The following is a 20931-nucleotide window of genomic DNA, read 5'->3' on the forward strand; positions in this document are numbered from 1 at the left end:
CAAGGGGGGTCTATTCAGAGTGATTCTGGAGCAGGAACAATCCATTGGTTGCTATGGTAACTGCACCCCTTTCCAGCAGATTGGCTTTGTATCCATAACAGCGCCGCACAGAGCTTTTATGTTTTATTGGACAGCATTAAGTCTTTCCTCCCCAGATGCCCCTCTCTCCTCCCCTGATGCCCCTCTCTCCTCCCCTGATGCCCCTCTCTCCTCCCCTGGTGCCCCTCTCTCCTCCCCGATGCCCCTCTCTCCTCCCCTGATGCCCCTCTTTCCTCCCCTGGTGCCCCTCTCTCCTCCCCAATGCCCCTCTCTCCTCCCCTGATGCCCCTCTTTCCTCCCCTGATGCCCCTCTCTCCTCCCCTGATGCCCCCTCTTTCCTCCCCTGCTGCCCCTCAGAAATAACAGAAAATAAATCAGATCGGCAGCGTCGGGTAGAGATATTTTAATTGTAAATAAATCAACATTTTTTTATATTTCTGATGGCAAATAATTGCAACAGAAATGCAGAAAACGGTTAAATACATAAGAGTATAAACTGCACTCTGATTTGCTGAGACCAATGGAGATCTGCATTCTGATTGGTCAGATATCTTAGCATTAGAATTAGAATAAAAGGTTCTATTTCCTTAATAACCAACCAAACCCCAAAATTTACTTTTATCTCAGAAAAAAAATCCATTATAATTTTTAGGAAGATTCTGATAAAATATATTGTTTTAAATGAAAACATAAACAGCACTTTTTAAGCAAAAATCCTAAAAATGTAATTAAAAAAGACAAAAATAGTGCAAATAAATTGTATTTATGGAGCTTTGGGAGCGTTTTTCTCTTGCAGACACTTTTTGGAGGTTCCCCGTTGGTATTAAAGGGTTAACGCTCAGGCTTTGGGATTATTTTAATGAGGTGGAAGCTGATTATTGGATATTAAGCGCGGGAATACTTTTTTAGGAAGGGCAGTAAACAGCGTGCCCCCTAATGAGCGCGAGCCGGCTTGGTCTGAGGGGCGCATTTCTTGGTCTCGCCGAGCAATTCCTCCATCTTTGCATCAAATTTGCCAAACCACTCGATGACCTTGTCCATCTTCCGGGAGAGTAAGACGTCGGACATAAGGAGGGGTTCCTCTTCCTCTTTCTTCGGCTTGTTGGGGTCTGGAGAAGATCACAGGGAGACACACGCGGTTATGACATCATTATTATCTTTGGCATGCCTTCTACTCAAAGCCCAAAGTTGGGATAGAGGGAGACCTGGCCAGAGCTCCTCACCACCCCACCTCTTGGGGCTACATTTACCTCCCTATCCTGTGGGTAAAACCGTACGGAGTGGGTATTGGGCTTCTTCTCGTCTTTGGTTTAAAGATTTGAGGGCCGCGTAGCATCCTTGGGGAGAAATCTAACATCCCGATATATTTTGGTGGAGGACTCTAGGATGGACGACCTCTCATTTCTGCCTTTATATTTATGAACTTAGAAGGTTCCGTATTTGTATATCGGTGATCCATAAAGATCTGTGTTCAGCCAATGGGAGATGAGAAGGACAGAACCTCCCATTGGTTGTAAACTGTCCATTACTCTTATTACCAGGACGGGTCACCCATGATGGGTTATTTTTTTAGATGAAATGCCCCAAAGATCCCACTTACCCTCAACCTTCAGAACGATCTGCTTCATGCGAACGTCTGACTTGTAGGACACGTAGCACCGGTAGTTCCCCGAGTCGTCTTCCTTGGCAGACGTGATGGTCAAGGTGGCGTCCCCTTTCTTCAGAGCCTCCTCAGACAGCGTCACGCCCGGCTTATCGATGGTGATCTTGTTGTCAAACTCTGCGATTTGCGTCCCGCGGGTGAACCATTGAATCATATATTCCTTCATGTCCAGCGGCTCTCTCCCCAGATTCAGGATGCATTTCAGGTGGATGGTGTCCCCGGGTTTAGCAGTCACCGGAGAGACGTCCGTGAGGACGTCGAGCTTGGCCTCTGGATGAAAGACAGAAAGAAGTCTAAGGTCAAAAAAATAAGTCCTAACCTATTTCACCAAGACGGTGGTAGATAAGTGGAACAGCCTCCCAGCAGAGGTGGTAGAGGGTAATACAGTGAGGGTATAAACATGCATGGGATAGACATACGGCTCCTGAATCTAAGACGAGACCAACGACTGATTAAGGTTTGAGTCTTTACAGCAAAAACCTTAAAAAAAAAACCTCCTTAATTCATGAATTTGTGCCAAAAATCCTCAATTTCCATTTAATTTCCCGAATTCCTTTTGGGTCGAAGCGTTTCTGTATCTGAGACTTACGCGACAGCTCGTAGGCCAGGAAGAGGGACAGGAAGATAAAGACTTGATGAGCCATCGTTTCTGTGCCTGGGTTTCTTCCCCGAAAGTCCTTGTTTTGGAGTGCGGGCTCCAGACGGCTCGCGCCCGCAGATATTACCTCCGAAGAATCACATGAGGACCTTATCTGCCCCAGTGCGGGGGGGGGGGGGGTGAGCTGCGGTCTGCGCGCGTCAGATAAGCCATGTTTACTGGTTCATGCATCTGGACCTCTGGGGAGGAAAAACATTTTGTCCAGCCAGGGAGGAAAATAACGTTAAATATGTCATTTTATGTATAGCCTCATTAATCTTTATGGAATCTTTTAACCCGTTCCTAATAAATAAATATTTAATATGAAATTATATAGAATTAATATTCAGATATAATATTAATATTAAATAAATAAAAGCCATACTAAACATGAATATGTTATGGAATCTGTTAAGACGGTATAAATAAGTAACATTAATAAAGTATATAATAATATTAAGTATAATTAATATTTATATCTAATATTAATATTATAAATAATAACAGCTTTATATGTTATGGAATCTGTTAACCTGGCAGAAATAATATTAATGAATATATATTTAATATAGAAATATATATAATATATATAATATATATCCTCCCTTCCCTTCCATATATGAATATGATGTCATATCTGGGCTCAGTGACATCACATGCTGGTTATTAGTATTTTCCCTTCGCCGGGCGGTAGTTCCATGCATACAGATCCCTGTTCAGTAAATTAACACTATAATGCCCCTGCGCTTAGAATACAAATACTGAACGGCATAAGACTATGAGCTACAGGAGTGAAGTGTGCCAGAAGAGCTTGCAATCTACTGATGCCTCACGCTAGGATGTAACGTGATGTCAGGGCTAGAGAAGGATTAACTCTTTAAATGCCTGACTGTTAATTTATGACCTGATAGCTACATTTACCCTTCTCACCCCCAGAAGTCATTCTCTCCGTTCTGCCTCCCTGTTAACTGCGTTAAATCCCAGATCAGATCGGATCAGAGATCTAATCCGGGGTTAATCCCTGATCTCCCTTCAATCAATTACTCCTGCCCAGCGAGGGTGTTGAGGACGGGGGTGCCCAGGGTGCCGTGTCTGTCATGTGGTTTAACCCCTACAGAACCAGAGAGGCGAGAAAGGACCCGTGTATTGATCTGGGACTTTGGTTGTTTCACCCTAAATTTTTACTGGTAACAGTAACGTTGACGCCGGTGACGCCAAAAAGGGACCTCACTGCCCTATTGACAAAAATACAAAAAAAAAATGTAAGAACCTACCGGGCTGTATTATATTAACAGCTCTTTCCCTATGTTTGGCTGTAACGTAAAGTTTTACTTTGCTGGGAGGGTGGTAGATACGTGGAACAGCCTCCCAGCAGAAGCGGTAGAGGCTAATACAGTGTTTTATGCTTCAATGTTTGATAAAAAAAATAAAACCACATCCAGCAGTCACCCGCGCATCACATTACAGTCAGCCAAAGACCCCTGTGAAGCGCGTTGGTTGATTAACCCCGATGCGCTGGATCACAGATCGTTAAAAGGGCGTGTGCTAGGCTCCCAGGCTGCGTGCATGGTCAAGAAGGGGTTAAACCCACCCTGATGTCGCACTAAGCCTTTTACACGCACATATGTGAGCGGAGATTAAACGCAGACCGTCTGCAATTTCCGCGATATCGCTGGGTGCGGCTACCGAAGAACAATCTTTATTTTCTAAAAAAAAAAGATCACCCCCCGCAAAAAAAAATAAATAACATACAGAACAGGAAAAAATTACATTACATGTGAGTCTGTGGAAGACAATGGGTTAAAATTGGCTTCTTCTGCCTGTGCCCCCCCCTCCCCTGAATTGTTTTTGGAGGGGTTGCTATTTGCCCCCATAGCAATCACAGCTATAACTAATGAACTCGCCCCTTCCGTGCTTTTTAATTGAATCAGTATTTGTCATACAGAAATAAAAATATTTGAATTAAATTAAAAACAAAATGAAATAGAAATTAAAATGAAAAAATAAATAAAATTAAAAAATTAAAATAAATGTACAATAAAATAATTGAATCAAAATAAAATAGAAATTAAAATGAAAAAAGAAATAAAATGAGATAAAATTTAATAAAAAAATGGAATCAAATTGAAATAGTAAGTAAAATGAAAAAGGAAATAAAAATTAAATTAAAATAAAAATAAAAAAATTGAATCAAAATGAAATATAAATTAAAATGTAAAAAGAAATAAAATAAAATTAAAATAAAAACTTGATTTAAAATTAAATAGAAATTGAAAATAAAAGAAAAACTTGATTCAAAATGAAATTGAAATTTTAATTAAACCACATCGTAAAGCACAGGAAACCATTTCTTCTCCCACCGTTCGGCGGATGTTGCGAGAACCTACAGTTTGTAGATAGAGTTATGCAGATGTTACTTTGTAACAGGGGTGGGAAAAAAAATTCTCCCCTAACGGAAGTAAATCGGAAACGCGACACAAATACAATCGACTTGCAGACAGAAATTCTCTTATTCAAAAGGTTTTGCAAAAAATTAAATTTTAGCAGCCGCAGGAAGTCTGCATCGCAGGACGGCCGCGCGGGAAACGTAACCACAGCGCTGCGGGGGTCGACTTGGGGGTCAGACAGGAGAGGTTTCTTTAACTAAAACCTTAGGATTTTGCCTCAAATTTACAGCTTGGAGGAGAGAGATCTGGGTCTCACATATAGGATTCTGGCATCTGGGGGGTCTGGCCTCCCCAATCTGTCATGGGCCCCGTCATTGGCCTACGTGCTCCCTCGCCGCTGCTGAATGGCCCTCACCATAGCTGGGAACTCCCCACGCCGACTCCCATACCAATTTTAAGCCCTGCCCTTAGATAGATGGCAAGACCCGCCTCTCATGCCGCCAGCCCCACCCATGTATGCGCCTAGTCCCTAGTCCTCGGTAAGCCACTCCCCTCAAGATAGCTTGAGCTGAGAAGTTCCCAGCCATGGCCCTCGCGGCCTGCTACCCAGAACTTGGCCCTTGGGTCCGGGCCCTTGCACACTTTATTGGCCCTTTTTTCCAGACTGTGGCCCCAATTGCAAACCTGAGACAGGACAGCGGGAGGAGTATAGGTTGTGAAGGGGTTTTTTTTTTAAATGTGGCCCCTAAACATGTATCATTGAAGAGCCCCCAGCAGCTGTCATCACACTTTATCCGACGTGGCTATGGGGTTCAAAGCTGCGACGTCTCCTCTAATAAACGTAGCGTCTCCGGAACTTCTTTCCGCCCTTTTGGAACGCGGTGGAATTCTCGTTAGAAGTCATTAATCTGCGCTTTATCTCGGCTCCGTCTGTCACGGAAATAGGGAAGCGTTTGTACGACGAGAGCCGCCCCGTCGCTTTCTCACCGGGTCCTTATCAAAGAGAGATAACCCTGGAAACGGGATCTTGGAATCAACCGTCACACAATCTCACAAATTTTTTTTTTTTTTTTTTTTTTTAATTTCATAGAATTTTTACAAAATTAAAAAAAAATAATTCCGAGGCCAAATTTTTTGCCCAGTACGAGAGATTTTTATTATTAACAGTCGCGTAACGTTTCATCGTAAAGCATCCGTATCCGGCAATTCATGCAGATAATTATCGGTAAATATTTTTCTTACGATAACAGTATTTTTCACTGTCTAAAAAGTATAAGCGGAAAAAAAAAATGATAGAAATTTTAAGAAATCACATTCAAATTTTTTTTCCCCCACCCCGTTAACCTCAAAACGCATCATCGAGCGGCCGGGCGTCCCCTTGGCCACCTGAGTGCGCTCATCTATAGGTGGACAGGTAACCAATCACTGCTCTCCGTTCCTTCCCACATTGCCCGCCAGCCATTTATTAGACACGTTGTTCATGCGGGAAGTTGGCGCCGGTCTCCGCGTGTGTCTGGCACATCAATCCATCCCTGTTTGCCGGTGGGTGGGGGGTATTTAGACCGGCTCAGCGGGACGGGGTACATACAGAGCTCCGAGGGGCACGCCGTTCCCGCAACTTTCCAAAAGGTAAAAGCAGCAGTTTCTCGGAGGCCGTTCCGTTATGTCTTCTCCTCCTTCCCCTTCCTTCTCGCGGGGAGAGGACCTCAGTCCGTTGATGAACTTCACCATATAGAAAACCAGGAGGAGAGAAAGGGAGGAAGCCAGGGCAGAGGTCACCACGTCGAAGGCCATATTCTCCTTGGATTCTGGAAGATGATAAAAGGCAGCATCAACGCATACATTTCACGTCCATTATTTACCCCAAATGCCCTAAAGACCTCTAAAGACCCCCAGAGGAACCCCTTTTGTTATGTAGAGCCTGGCCTTCAAAAACATTTTGGAGGTTCTAATGAGACCTTTTATAAGCCCTCTGAGAACCTCAAGTTGACCTCATTCAAACCTCCTTTGTCGTGTAGAACCTGGGCCTTCAAAACCATTTTGGGGGTTCTAGGTGAGGACCCTCTGAGAACCTCCAGTTGGCCTCTTTTAAACCTCTTTTGTTACTTAGAGCCTGGCCTTCAAAACATTTTGGGGGTTCTAGATGGGTTTTTTTCGTTAGACCTCTCAAAACAAAGAGGGCTGAGATAAGACTTCGTTTCAGGATTCTTGGAATAACATTTTAAATATTTTTTTTTTTACTCTTCTTGCTATCAATAGGGTCACAAAGTCCAATAAAAAGTCCGGAACCTCAGTTCCAAAAAAAAAACATCTCTTCAAGATCATTCAAGGTGCGGGAAGGACTTCGATCTCCAAAATTCCTCAAAAATAGTGGAATTTAGTCCTTAAAATTACTGCCTATTCAAATTTTTTTTGCCAAACCCCACATAAAAGGGGTTAACAGAGGGCAGATTTTTGGTCATCTTTCCCCCTTGTGTCTTTACAAACGATTTATTGAATAAACAAAAAGCGTCAATTGCTAAATAACGTCGTTTTTGTTAATTGGATAGAATTTCGAAATTTATTTTCTATATTTTAAATCTAATTTCATGAAGGAAATTCAAGTAAAGAAGAACGCGGAGCTCAATCTAATCATCGTTTTCGAATCAGAAAGGGAAACTGAAGCGGACCGGTCATCCACACGGATTTATTTTAGTGCTTTTTTTTATTAAAATTACTTAGTTGTTTTTTGGGGGGGTTTACGTTGTTAACGCTTTGTGTTCTTACCACAAAAATTGTTAAATTTCCTCTGCGATTGCCGTGATTTCCTCTGATCTTTAATAAGCAAACGTAACTAAATACCCCCGGATATTTTCAGTCACTATGACGGAGGTTTAATAATCCAGAAAAAATGTTAAATATCAAGAAAAAAAAATGATTTTTTTTTTTTTTTTACAATTTTGATCAACTTTTCATAGGTAACAAACAGCACATTCTGAAAACAGGAAGTTATAAAATTTTATTTTCTATGAAAGGATTTCTTGGATCTACAAGAATCTGAAAAAGTTTCCCATAAAATTTTAAAGTTCTTTGTCAACTAAAATTGCAAGTGGAGAAAATATTAAAATTCCGAATTTCAAAACTCCAAATTCCTTTTATTTGTACTGGGAGATGGATGGAGAACGAGGCCTCAACGTGGGGGGCGAGTTCTTGGTCTCCTGTTGACCACAATTCTTGAATTTGATCTACCCCCCCCCACACACCCCCACACACCCCCACCACACACACGATGACCAATCTTCAAAGTAAGAGCAAATGGGAATAAGGGGGTTATATTACTGTATACAGCGCTGGGGGTTATATTACTGTATACAGCGCTGGGGGGGTTATATTACTGTATACAGCACTGGGGTTATATTACTGTATACAGTGCTGGGGGTTATATTACTGTATACAGCGCTGGGGGTTATATTACTGTATACAGCGCTGGGGGTTATATTACTGTATTCATCGCTGGGGGTTATATTACTGTATACAGTGCTGGGGGGTTATATTACTGTATACAGTGCTGGGGGTTATATTACTGTATACAGCGCTGGGGGGTTATATTACTGTATACAGTGCTGGGGGTTATATTACTGTATACAGTGCTGGGGGTTATATTACTGTATACAGCGCTGGGGGTTATATTACTGTATACAGCGCTGGGGGTTATATTACTGTATACAGCGCTGGGGGGTTATATTACTGTATACAGCGCTGGGGGGTTATATTACTGTATACAGCGCTGGGGGTTATATTACTGTATACAGCGCTGGGGGGTTATATTACTGTATACAGCGCTGGGGGTTATATTACTGTATTCATCGCTGGGGGTTATATTACTGTATACAGCGCTGGGGGTTATATTACTGTATACAGCGCGGGGGGTTATATTACTGTATACAGCGCTGGGGGTTATATTACTGTATACAGCGCTGGGGGTTATATTACTGTATACAGCGCTGGGGGTTATATTACTGTATACAGCGCGGGGGGTTATATTACTGTATACAGCGCTGGGGGGTTATATTACTGTATACAGCGCTGGGGGTTATATTACTGTATACAGCGCTGGGGGTTATATTACTGTATACAGCGCTGGGGGTTATATTACTGTATACAGCGCTGGGGGGTTATATTACTGTATACAGCGCTGGGGGGTTATATTACTGTATACAGCGCTGTCACGTTTTATACATAGAGAGCGGACACATAATCCATAGCGTTGTACATAAATATATATGAATAGCGAGCGGTTGTCCTCCTTACCGGCAGCTCCGATCCGGCGTCCGGCGCTAACCAATAAGTTTTTGTTTTTCAAAAATAAATAAACAATAGAAGTTTCCAGGAGAGGAGAGGAGAGGAGAGGAGAGGTAAAAGAGCTCGGAGCATCCAGGAGACGGCGGCTGCGATAGAGGAAGTGATGACGTTTAAAGGGCTCTGAATACGGAACCCGACTCAGCCGGTCCCTTTAATTTAAATGCCATTTAAAGGGACGGGAACCCGCCCCACCACCCCCCAAGCCCCCCCCCTGATTTCTATCAGTGTGTTTGGTGGATCCCGGGGGCCAACGGGGCTCGGGCCGCCCGACAGCACTTTAAGGGTTAACGGTTTAGTTGCAGGCAGATTGCAGGTTATAAGAAACAGGACAGGTTTGGGCTTCACAGATACCCCGGGAAAAATGTCTGGGAGTAGTTGGCGGGATCCAGCGCTCAGCAGCTCTCAGGTGTGGCTTGGTTGTCATACCCCATGGCCACCTACCCTGGATCACTACTCATTCACTAAAACTCACCTCCAAATCTACCCAATGCCCCGTAACATGCATTTAAAAGTCCAGAGGCCACTGAACCCACCCCACCCCACGCTGAGTGAGAGTTTTAGGCTTGAAAACTGTTTTCTTCGCCCCAAAACCCAGAACTCACCCTGCGGCATCCAGCGGATCACACGTCTCATCATGCGCACCCTGTACACGAGCACTGTGTAAATAATTAAATAAAACCCTCCGAAACGGAGTCATGTGACCAGCAAAGCAAATTAACCCTTTCATACAAAGATAACAAATCATACAAAAGTTACAGGCTCACATTATCAGGACTGGTCAGGCAGCGGCGGGGCTGTATGTAATGTAGGGGATGTGACTGCGTTATCAGGACTGGTCAGACAGCGGCGGGTCTGTATGTAATGTAGGGGATGAGGCTGCGTTATCAGGACTGGTCAGACAGCGGCGGGGATGTATGTAATGTAGGGGATGTGACCGCCTTATCAGGACTGGTCAGACAGCGGCGGGTCTGTATGTAATGTGGGGCATGTGACTGCGTTATCAGGACTGGTCAGACAGCGGCGGGGCTGTATGTAATGTAGGGGATGTGACTGCGTTATCAGGACTGGTCAGACAGCGGCGGGTCTGTATGTAATGTAGGGGATGTGACTGCGTTATCAGGACTGGTCAGACAGCGGCGGGTCTGTATGTAATGTAGGGGATGTGACCGCGTTATCAGGACTGGTCAGACAGCGCCGGGTCTGTATGTAATGTAGGGGATGTGACCGCGTTATCAGGACTGGTCAGACAGCGGCGGGTCTGTATGTAATGTAGGGGATGTGACTGCGTTATCAGGACTGGTCAGACAGATGTTATTCAGTATGACGGACGCTCGCCCTGTACCCTGTATATGGTATAGGATATAATATAACGTTTCTCTAATCATCAACCACCCTTTACCTGCAGTTTGTTAAACATTTCACAGCACGAAGTGATAATTAACACAAATATAAACCCAAAGTGAACCTTTCTGAACCCTTTTTAAGTGAGCCCAGACTCTTACAGTCTGCTGTTATTTTTACTGAGAGGGTGGTAGATAAGTGGAGCAGCCTCCCAGCAGAGGTGGTAGAGGGTAATACAGTGAGGGGATTAAACATGCATGGGATAGACATACGGCTCCTGAATCTAAGACGAGACCAACGACTGATTAAGGTTTGAGTCTTTACAGCAGGAGAAACGGGCGACTAGACGGGGGCCGGCGGGGGCCGATCCACCGGAAAATTGCGTGTTTCCGGGTTTGTCTGACGGGAGCCGCGTCCAACCGGTATTGAAAACTAGTCTTGGATAATGGACACGATCAGGGGCAGGGGGCTTTTGTTGGGCACCGGTATGACTGGGAAGTAATACCCAGACGGTAAGGGAACTGGAATCAGACAGGATGGACGGGGATCGATCGCTAAGACCGGAGTGTTTGTAGAAATGCTTTATTTTTAGAAACATTGACTAATATTCTGATATTTATGGAAGAAGGAACTGGAGCCGCTTCACAGGTGGCTTCCAACGCAGCCGGAGATGTTCCTCGTTCTACAGGGAGTTGAGTGTTCCCACCAAGACCCGGACTCACCAAGCAGACAAACCCCACTCCATCGGGGGCAGCAAACGAGACCCCAGCCGTCAATGTTTTCCACCCGGTGAATGGCAACTAAGCGGTTGGCCAAGAATGAGGTCTTCTGATGGACCACAAAGTGTGGCCGACCATCCTTGGAAATATCCCCTTCTTGCGAGCTATTATTTGGTTACAATGTGTCTTGATTATAACTTCATGATCTTCAGGAGACGCCCCCCCCCAGAGATATATTTTATTGGGGGTCGTTACCATTTGATCATTTCTTGATAATATCGGGCATTTCCGAGGTGACCCAGTTTGCCGGAATGATAAAAGGCGGGGGGGGGGGCGCAGGAACGTGGTTTGAGTTTAATGAGGTCTCTCGATGGGAATATAGGTTAATTCTTCAGGAACAGAGGCAGCAATTACACGGCAGGCGTCCGGATTTACCGGCAGACGTCTGCCGGGTGCAGGAGCCGGGGGGGGCGAGGGGTACAGAGCAAGAAAATAACCCTTTCCCTATCCATCGTCTTCCCAATTATTAACCACATGGAGGAGATTAATAGGTTTTCGTGGTGAGAATGCGTCTGGACCCCCGGAATTCTCCAACGCGTACCGATCCCACCCCGCGAACACTGATACAAAATTAAAACTCGACGACCCCAACGCATGCAATGCCCCCAGCCTCCTGCACCAGCGCACCTCACTCACGGCTGTCTCACACACACAACGCTCTCCGAGACGGTTCCACCACAAGAGAGAATTATAAAAAGGAGTTCGATTTATTCTTATATTCTATATGAGGGAGGAGAGCCCGGCTGATGTTGGGATTATATATGTAACACCTCAGGGTTCTAGTTAGTGCTGGTCCTTCAGAGGGCTTGATGTGGTCTGAAAGGAGACGATAGGGTGGTCTCGTGGGTGGAAAGCAGACAGGACCTCCTCTCGTTTCACCAAGGAGGACTTGGAGAGGTCAGCGGGACATCATCCGGACAAACTCTGCCGTGTGAGACACGAAACCCAAGTTAATAGTGAGCTGCGTAGGGAAACCATGTGACCAACCAAGAAAGCTGGTGGAGCTGAGATCAGATGGAGGCTCCAAGATGTAACCCGCAGCCACGTACCTTCAAAATCCACTGTCCCGTCACCATTTAAATCTGCCTCCCTCACCACATCGGCAATCTCGCTGTTCGTTAACTTTTCTCCGAGAAGCCTTTGCATGGCTTGCTGAAGCTCATCCAACGTTATCTCCCCATCTCCGTTGGCATCGAACTGCGGGGCCAGGAGAAAGCATTACCCATGAACCTTCCACCCTTCATTCCACGAGTATTTCTATCAAACTCTCTCACCTCCTTAAAAGCATCCCTCAGTTCCTTCACTCCGATCATTCCGGCCGTCTCTTCCAACAGCTTCGGGGTCATCAGGTCAACAAAATCCTGGAAGTCCACTCGACCCCCAACTGGAGGACAAGAGACACTGGATGAAGAGTCAGAAGAGCAAAGAGGTGGAGAGAACGGAGCAATACAGGAGCAAAAATAAGCGAGGGTGAGGATTAGAGGATGGAGTAGGATGGAATCTGCATTAGTAGAAGGAGAAAGGAGATAAGCCACCATGTGATTAGATGGAGCAGGGAAGCTGATATTGATTAGAATTCAGATGTGACCATTAGGAGGTCCAACTCAATCTACCAGAGAAGAATGCAGAGATTATTTTGAGGGTTAAATCTGACTTATTTGATATATTCTAACGAAGGCGTTGTTTGAGGGACCCACTATCTCTCCATGTCCATCGCCATGATCTTCGGCTGATACAAGCTGTCAAGAGAATGAAGAGGACCCATCGACGTGCATCATACCTCTGTGTCCGCGGGATATCGGTGACATCATACACCTTGTAGGAGAACCCATCAGCCGGGGGGACAGAAGTGACCAAAACGCCAGCCGTGACTTAGAGGACCTTACCCGGCGTTTAGTAAATTACCACCGTTGAGAACGTACGGTTCATGTTGATCTGCTGAGACAACTCGATGAGTTCCATCTCCGTGGGCATGTATCCCATGATCCGCATTAGGTTCCCCAAATCCTTGCAGGTTATAAACCCATCCTTGTCCTTGTCAAACTCCACGAAGGCATCACGGAGCTCTGCAGAAACCGGCGGAGGAAGAATAACATATTATACCGAGAATTCGTTACATAACAAGACACACGAGTCTACAGGCTGAGGAAGCTCTCCCTCTAAGCTTACAATCTAGAACCGATGTTGACATGTAGAGGACCAGGTTCTAGACGTATTCTAGGTCAGGAAGGATGTCATAGAACCAGTGTCGTTTTTTAGGAAGGATCAAGACCTATAGGCTGGCCGGACATCAACGATGCACATGGCAGACTCAATCTACAAGGTTCTGCAAAAAAGGTCCCAACACCAACACGTGGGGTATTCAGGGAGAGACCGGATGCGTGAATAGACGACAACGGCCAGGAGAAGGAATAATTAGGTGGCGGGAGGTGCTAGGTATTTATTTGCCACAACCCCAGCTCCACAGACATTCAATAAACCGAGAATATTCACCTTCAATCTCATCGGTCCCCAGCTCCCGGTACTGAGGGGCAGAAAGCGACAGAGAGAGAGAGTCAGTCTCAGCAGGCAGCTGTCTCGGCAATAGTCTGTCTAACGGACGTTTGTCTCCGGTGCCCCGACACACTCCATCGTCATTTTAATCATTGATGTTCACAAAATTTCCGAGAGGGGTCGATCCACGATATTACCCACGTATACACCTTCACGCCCCAGTCACTCGCCTTCCCCCGATCTACATGCCTTCTCAGATCTCCAGCGCCCCCCTTCCCATCTATACTCACACCGTGATCTCTTCACACCCCCGACAAGTCTTCTCCTTCACAGCGAGGTGGACTTCCATGCGCACGTACCCTGCTCTCATTCGCACACAGCATGCAGCAAAATCATACCCTTTTTTTTGGATCTGGTGACCCCAACGCACCCAAACTTACCCCTTGCTTTTCGGCAATGCCCTTTCGTAGGAAAATACAGGCCGGTCCCACGCCCTGCATACTTTGGCCGAGGTTGAGAACCGGTAAGGCCACTTCCGAGTCGGTAACTGCCAACCTACGGCGGAACCTCGACACCGCTCCCACCGCCTGCGTTAACGGACAGAGAAAGACGGTCACTCACGGGGAACGCGCTTTACCTGACATACCGTACCGGAAAACAGACATGGAGGCCGGAAAGTTCATTGATGGTCATCTCAAGGTCATCAATGTGGCCCCATCGATGGGTCCTATGCCGGTGACGGAGGCCAACATCAAGGGTTAAACTGGAGGGCACCCACCTTTCTGTAGAAACGTGACAATTCTTCCCTGAACCAGACCACCAAGTAGACTTGGAAAGGGAAATTAGTAAAGAGGTGGTCAGGCCGAGAGAGAGAGAGAGAGAGAGAGAGAGAGAGAGAGAGAGAGAGAGGGAGAGAGAGAGACGCCACCAAGGAGGAGATTCCAACGGGATTGTGGGGCAACTTAAAGTGTCAGCAACATGAAGAAGAGAATGCTGCGGGGAGCGGGGCTTTTGGGGGCAAGAAGGAGAAATAATAATAATAATAATAAAAAAAAAAGAGCATGAAAAATCCCGCAAGGAGAAGTCAGCCGGACGGGAGAACCGAGCAGCCAACCGGACGGCTGACCGACGGGGAGGACTATGTGCTGGTATCGGAGGACCGGGGGATGAAGCAGATTATATCACATGCCTCAGCTCATCTCCAGACATCTGCCAAATTAATGACCCCCCCTGCCCGTCCGCCCCCCAAAACATCTGCTGAAGCAAACTCATCAGCGGAGGTGCCAGCTGTCCCTCATAGCTCAAATCCGCGGGGCAAAGTGTCAGAGAACATACGTCTGAGTAAGAGACTTCTGAGGCTTGAATAACCCCTGAATACCAAAACACGGACCTCCCGGGAGGATTCTGCCCCCTTTGTTGACTTTTTGATACTTTGTCACCGTGCTTTCTGGACCTCAGAGGTCTCTTCCTCAGATGGAATGTTATCTACATCTTTTTATAAGTTGGCCCCATAAAAAAGGCAGCAGGGATGTCTTCTGTGGACTTTAATCAGTCGTTGGTCTCGTCTTAGATTCAGGAGCCGGATGTCTATCCCATGCATGTTTAATCCCCTCACTGTATTACCCTCTACCACCTCTGCTGGGATGTTGTTCCACGTATCTACCACCCTCTTATAAAGTAAAAGTTAGCAGGTTCTCCAACCAGGGATGGAAAGCCAGGATTAAGGAGAAGAATCCACCTGTCCATGAAGACAATCTCAGGGTTACAGCACTTACCCTCTGAGGATCCTGCGCATGGTCGTATAGATTGTGGGCCCCTAGGTTGCCCTTCCTGCCAAGTTCACTGGGGGCCCCGTGGGCCGTTGGCGGTGAAGTATGGCATGGCGATGCTGAGTGTCTGCTCCATGGAAAGTGTCTGCGGAGACGTACAAGAAACAGCGAGCTGGGTGAATGTCTGCCGCACAGCAGGGACGGGGCGCCCTTCTCGGGGCATGGAGGATAACCCAGGTGGAGGTAGACGGGGCAAATCGACTCCGGGGCAAAGAGTCCGAGGGTGGCGGCTTCTGGGCTACAGAGCGAGTAGGTCGCCCGGGGCAGAAAGAGACAGCCGAGAGTGAAAGTGACAGATGGGGAAGCCGGACGGACACAGAAACTCCGGATAATAAAGAGATAATCACCTGACACGGCCAAAGACCGCCATTTAATTGGCTCCGGCGCTGACTCCCCGCCGCCGCCGCTCAGGTTAATGTGATCCCTGCCCGGGGAGCACTAAGTGATGATAAATTCTAAGCGGCTTGAGGGATGTCTAACCGCATCAAGCAAAGGATGATCTCCGGCTTAAGAGACCGCCGGCGACTCACGAGACGGAACGTCAGGTCCCCCCCGTCACTCCTTCTACCTAAAACCCCCTTTATCACGCGGGGGCCGCAGGGGCCGCTCACATACATTAACGGTTTCATATAGTGAGCAATCCTTCTGCAATCACCATAGCAACCAATTGACTGATCCTGACGTTCGCGCCAATCAGCACCATAACTAATTAGGGGAGAAAATGGAAAATCCTACATTATTAAAGCAGCAAATTCACCATAAAAAAAACATACATTTGGATTATTCCATTATTATTATTATAATTAATCAGGAGCCGTATGTCTATCCCATGCATGTTTAAATCCCTTCACTGTATTACCCCCTACCACTTCTGCTGGGAGGCTGTTCCACTTATCTACCACTCCCTCAGTAAGCTCATCTCAGCCGCTGACCCTTTAGTTGGCGTTTACATGCCTCGAAGGCATTAAATATATTGGAAAGCTAACAAACTATAAAAATGCCCCCCCCCCTCCTCTGTAATAGAATGTAAAATAGTATGGAAATGTCCATGTGCCAGTTTGCTGTCCCTCTGCTGCTCCCTGCTGGCGATGGCGTGAACTGCACCTCCATGCTTCGGGGGATGAGAGAGATAGTGAAGGGGTGGAGAGCCCGGAGGCGTAACTTCCGTCCTTGTTGCTAGGAGACGTCTGGACGCTGTAACGGAGAGGTCGGAGCGGAACCGGGTGCGATAACAGTTTATATCGGGGGCAAGTGAGGGCTATCGGAACCAGCGAATTACCCCACACCTGCCCTGCTCGGACTATCTGCCTCTAACTGGTGTGTTATTACCCCCGGCAACTGCAAACTTACCCGAATAACGGAGGAGCCCCGGGGGTTAGGGGTATTACACAGAGGAGCCCCAGGGGTTAGGGGTATTACACAGAGGAGCCCCAGGGGTTAGGGGTATTACACAGAGGAGCCCCAGGGGTTAGGGGTATTACACAGAGGAGCCCCCAGGGGTTAGGGGTATTACACAGAGGAGCCCCAGGGGTTAGGGGTATTACACAGAGGAGCCCCCAGGGGTTAGGGGTATTACACAGAGGAGCCCCAGGGGTTAGGGGTATTACACAGAGGAGCCCCAGGGGTTAGGGGTATTACACAGAGGAGCCCCAGGGGTTAGGGGTATTACACAGAGGAGCCCCAGGGGTTAGGGGTATTACACAGAGGAGCCCCAGGGGTTAGGGGTATTACACAGAGGAGCCCCAGGGGTTAGGGGTATTACACAGAGGAGCCCCAGGGGTTAGGGGTATTACACAGAGGAGCCCCAGGGGTTAGGGGTATTACACAGAGGAGCCCCAGGGGTTAGGGGTATTACACAGAGGAGCCCCCAGGGGTTAGGGGTATTACACAGAGGAGCCCCAGGGGTTAGGGGTATTACACAGAGGAGCCCCCAGGGGTTAGGGGTATTACACAGAGGAGCCCCCAGGGGTTAGGGGTATTACACAGAGGAGGCCCAGGGGTTAGGGGTATTACACAGAGGAGGCCCAGGGGTTAGGGGTATTACACAGAGGAGCCCCCAGGGGTTAGGGGTATTACACAGAGGAGGCCCAGGGGTTAGGGGTATTACACAGAGGAGCCCCCAGGGGTTAGGGGTATTACACAGAGGAGCCCCCAGGGGTTAGGGGTATTACACAGAGGAGCCCCCAGGGGTTAGGGGTATTACACAGAGGAGCCCCTATGGGGTAGACGTGTAACACATAAGAGCCCCCAGCGTGGGGCCGCTGCCTGTCAAAACCCAAATCTGATGCATTTTGTGAATCCGTTCCGTCTCAGTCTCTGATCTCTGGCGTTGGATTCCGCTCTCTTTTCTCCTCCTTCCAAATAAATTCCCTCCTGTACTTTGTTAAATCCAGTTATGTGTTTAAATGTCTCTCTCTCCCCCCCGTCTCTCTCTTCTCCCCCCGTCTCTCTCTGTCCCCGTCTCTCGTCTCCCCCCTGTCTCTCTCTCTTCTCCCCCTGGTCTCTCTCTTCTCCCCCCGTCTCTCTCTCTGTCCCCGTCTCTCTTCTCCCCCCGTCTCTCTCTCTGTCCCCGTCTCTCTTCTCCCCCCCGTCTCTCTCTCTGTCCCCGTCTCTCCCCCCGTCTCTCCCCCCGTCTCGCTCAGTATGCGTAGCTGTCGGTGTACGTTGTGCGCGGTGTAAGTCTGGTTGTTTTTCAGGGTGTCTCGCGGTATCTCTCGGTATGTCCGGTCTGCTGGTGACTCCGCGGTGGAAAGGGTTTCCCCGTCGCAGCTCTACCAATCTCTCATTCTCAGATGGGGGGGCAGACTCCCAGGAGCCCCCCCCACTGCCGAGCGCCGACGGCGAGCTCCAGATCGAGGGGGTCATGTGAGTTTGAGTTCTGTCTCCGACTGATGCCTAACACTCTGTCTCTCCCAGACCTCTCTCCCTGCTCTCCTGATTCACCTCTCTCCCAGCTCTCCCTTCCCGATTCACCTCTCCCCGTTCCACTCTCCCTGCTCTCCTGATTCACCTCTCCCGTCTCCCCGTTCTCAGTGACTGCGGTAAGGAGGTGATGAGCTGTCGCTTTAACCCTTCAGGGACCCTGCTGGCTGCGGGACTTGTTGATGGCACCATAAAGGTAACACTAGGGAGCAGCCTACGGGCCCCGGCAGGAGTAACAATACAGATAATCTCAGTGACCTGCAGGTATACTCAGTGCCAGACCTCGGCTGTGTATATATATATATAACATGAAGTCTGTCTGCAGGTATACTCAGTGCCAGACCTCGGCTGTGTATATATACGGTATATATATAACATGAAGTCTGTCTGCAGGTATACTCGGTGTCAGACTGGAGCTGCGTTCACACACTGAAGGACGATCAGACAGCCGCACATCATCTCCCTGTCACCGCTGTCAGATTTGTCCCCGGCAGACAGGCGTCTCAGGGAGATCTGCTCCTGGCCACATGTGAGATCTCTGCGCGTTTTCCCTGTTATTACGTCTGTCTCTCTCTCTCTCTGTCTGTCTCTCTCATCTCAGCGTGCGCTCTCTCTCTCTCTCTCTCTCTCGTCCGGCGGTGCCGTGACTCTCCCTCCCCGTCACTCTAACCCTCGCTCGGCTTCTCTCCACGCTCTCAGACGCCGGCGGGCAGGTGAAGTTCTGGCACGTCTCCACCCAGAGCTGCGTGCGGTCTCTCCAGGAGGACAGACAGACCCTCGCCGTGACCTTCAGCCCGTCGGGGAGTCATTTCCTAACCGCAGGTTCCAGCGACGATATTAACGTCTACGACACGGAGACCGCGGCGCGCATGAACGTCTGCCAGCCCAGGTCTGTCTCTCCTAAACCTTCATTCCCCAGAACGCTCTCATTTATCATCCTCCCGGTAACGACGTCTCTCATCTCCTTCAGCCCCTCCGTGTCCGTGATGGACGGCCATCGCTCGCGGATCTTCGGCCTGGCTTTCCACCCGTCGGGCGAGGAGGACTTTGTGTCCGGGGGTTGGGACGACACGGTGCAGGTGATTCCCGAAATCTTTTCCAAGTGACGTTAAAGAGCGTTTTCCGCAAACCGGTCTCTGATCCTCACGGAACTTTCTCTCCCCTTTCAGTTCTGGAACATCCGTCAGAAGCATTCGTTACGGTACCGACCTCGCTTTACATCGGGGGGGGGGGTCAGAACCTCCCGGCCAATCATTAATAACAAACTGATCTTCCAGGAGGATTTCGGGGCCTCACGTCTGCGGGGACTCGCTGGACATCGACCCAGAGACCAACGAGATCCTCGTAGGATCGTGGAGGAAGCAGGAGAGCCTGGAGGTGAGGAGGTGGATGTAGAACACGCGGAGGGCAGCAGAAGACTCAGAGGTCCCTTTTTGGGGGGCTGCTCTTCTGGATGCTGGGGGGGGGGCTTCCCTGGGTGACCTGGCCGGGGTAGTAGTGGAGACGCCAGATTTTTCCAGGTGGAGCTGGCCGGGGGGGGTAGGGGTACGTATGCCATGCATCTCTTACTTTAACCCCTTTCTTTCTGTATTGCCCCAGATTTGGGATTCTCAGACCGGACAGAAACGGCAGACGGTGCCCGATGACTACAGGGGCCAGTCCAGGGTGAGTGGGAGATGTGTTGGGGACTTCTAACCGATGCCTCACTTTACGGCACCGCTGCAAACCCCCGCGGGCGTACGGCTGCCGCTGCACTCTGTGTGCCCTCTGCCTCGGGCACCCTTGGCACTCTCCATTGCTGTGTCTGTCTTTCAGGTGTACAGCTGCCGTTGGCTGGGCCCAGATCACATGATGGTGGCAGGAAGTGACATCAACATGTGCCGCGTTATTGACCGCGGCTCGCTGATGGTACGTGGCGGTTGGCCGGTGTTACACCCGACATGCGCAACCGTTCTCCCCTCACTGTCTCTTTTTGTTTCCCGTTCCCCAGACCCGCGGATGTCTGATCGACCTCCCCGCCGGTGTCTATAGCACGGACGTCTCTTCCTCCGCTCCCCCTCTCCTCGCCGTGACCTCCGGCCACAGCCTTTACCTATTGCGCTTTCAGCAATCTAATGAGCTCCACTGAGAAGACCCCCGAGGGTCTTTCACCCGTAGGGGGGGTAACAAGGCGGTGTGTGAAGGCTGTATACCCCCTGCCGTGGAGTGTCTGTCACCAGGACCTCGTATGACCTGAAAACATTTATTTATTTCTGTAAATATTATGTACCCAATTTTAGGGCTTTCGTGGTTAGATCTGGGTCACGTGGGGAGGTATCGGGGTACGGATGTCACGGACGGGTGCCCACCGGTGTCATTTATCTCATTAGCAAAGGGGAGATTGGCAGAGGGGGCAATAAGTCTACCTGCCCTTCTGAATTTTTATTTGTTGCCCAAATATTTGTTTGATATGAAAGAGAGTAAACAGAGAGATTATTCAATGTTTGTTTCCACAGCAACC

The 20931-nt window shown here is 48.3% G+C and overlaps 2 protein-coding genes across 2 annotated transcripts; one reads left to right on the plus strand and one right to left on the minus strand.

Annotated features, from left to right (window-relative positions):
• Positions 1 to 11904: 11904 nt before the first annotated feature.
• On the minus strand, positions 11905 to 16085 carry LOC128501859 (calcium-binding protein 5-like). The gene is made up of 8 exons (XM_053471500.1): positions 15857 to 16085; positions 15456 to 15594; positions 14121 to 14267; positions 13681 to 13711; positions 13110 to 13253; positions 12462 to 12571; positions 12237 to 12384; positions 11905 to 12111 (listed from the first exon to the last, which is right to left on the minus strand). Exons 1-8 carry the CDS (start codon positions 15877 to 15879, stop codon positions 12086 to 12088), a joined length of 768 nt encoding a protein of 255 aa, XP_053327475.1. The 5' UTR covers positions 15880 to 16085; the 3' UTR covers positions 11905 to 12085.
• Positions 16086 to 16697: 612 nt separating this feature from the next.
• LOC128501550 (uncharacterized WD repeat-containing protein alr3466-like) lies at positions 16698 to 20568 on the plus strand. The gene is made up of 11 exons (XM_053471073.1): positions 16698 to 16732; positions 18206 to 18374; positions 18543 to 18627; positions 18825 to 18960; positions 19131 to 19320; positions 19402 to 19510; positions 19601 to 19632; positions 19709 to 19808; positions 20031 to 20096; positions 20247 to 20339; positions 20422 to 20568. The coding sequence occupies exons 2-11, from the start codon at positions 18229 to 18231 to the stop codon at positions 20557 to 20559; spliced, it is 1095 nt and encodes a 364-aa protein (XP_053327048.1). The 5' UTR covers positions 16698 to 16732; positions 18206 to 18228; the 3' UTR covers positions 20560 to 20568.
• Positions 20569 to 20931: the final 363 nt, after the last annotated feature.

This window comes from Spea bombifrons, chromosome 7 (genome assembly GCF_027358695.1).
Source record: "Spea bombifrons isolate aSpeBom1 chromosome 7, aSpeBom1.2.pri, whole genome shotgun sequence".
In the NCBI taxonomy this organism is placed as follows: Eukaryota; Metazoa; Chordata; class Amphibia; order Anura; family Pelobatidae; genus Spea; species Spea bombifrons.

Coding starts and splice junctions, on each gene's coding strand:
- LOC128501859 (XM_053471500.1), bottom strand. CDS start 15,879: ATGGCGGTCTTTGGCCGTGTCAG. Junction 14,268..15,455: donor ATGCGCAGGATCCTCAGAGG/GTAAGTGCTGTA, acceptor CCGTTAACGCAG/GCGGTGGGAGCGGTGTCGAG. Junction 13,712..14,120: donor GCATTGCCGAAAAGCAAGGG/GTAAGTTTGGGT, acceptor TCTGCCCCTCAG/TACCGGGAGCTGGGGACCGA.
- LOC128501550 (XM_053471073.1), top strand. CDS start 18,229: ATGTCCGGTCTGCTGGTGACTCCGCGGTGGAAAGGGTTTCCCCGTCGC. Junction 18,628..18,824: donor TTGTTGATGGCACCATAAAG/GTAACACTAGGG, acceptor GTCTGTCTGCAG/GTATACTCGGTGTCAGACTG. Junction 19,633..19,708: donor CGTCAGAAGCATTCGTTACG/GTACCGACCTCG, acceptor CTGATCTTCCAG/GAGGATTTCGGGGCCTCACG.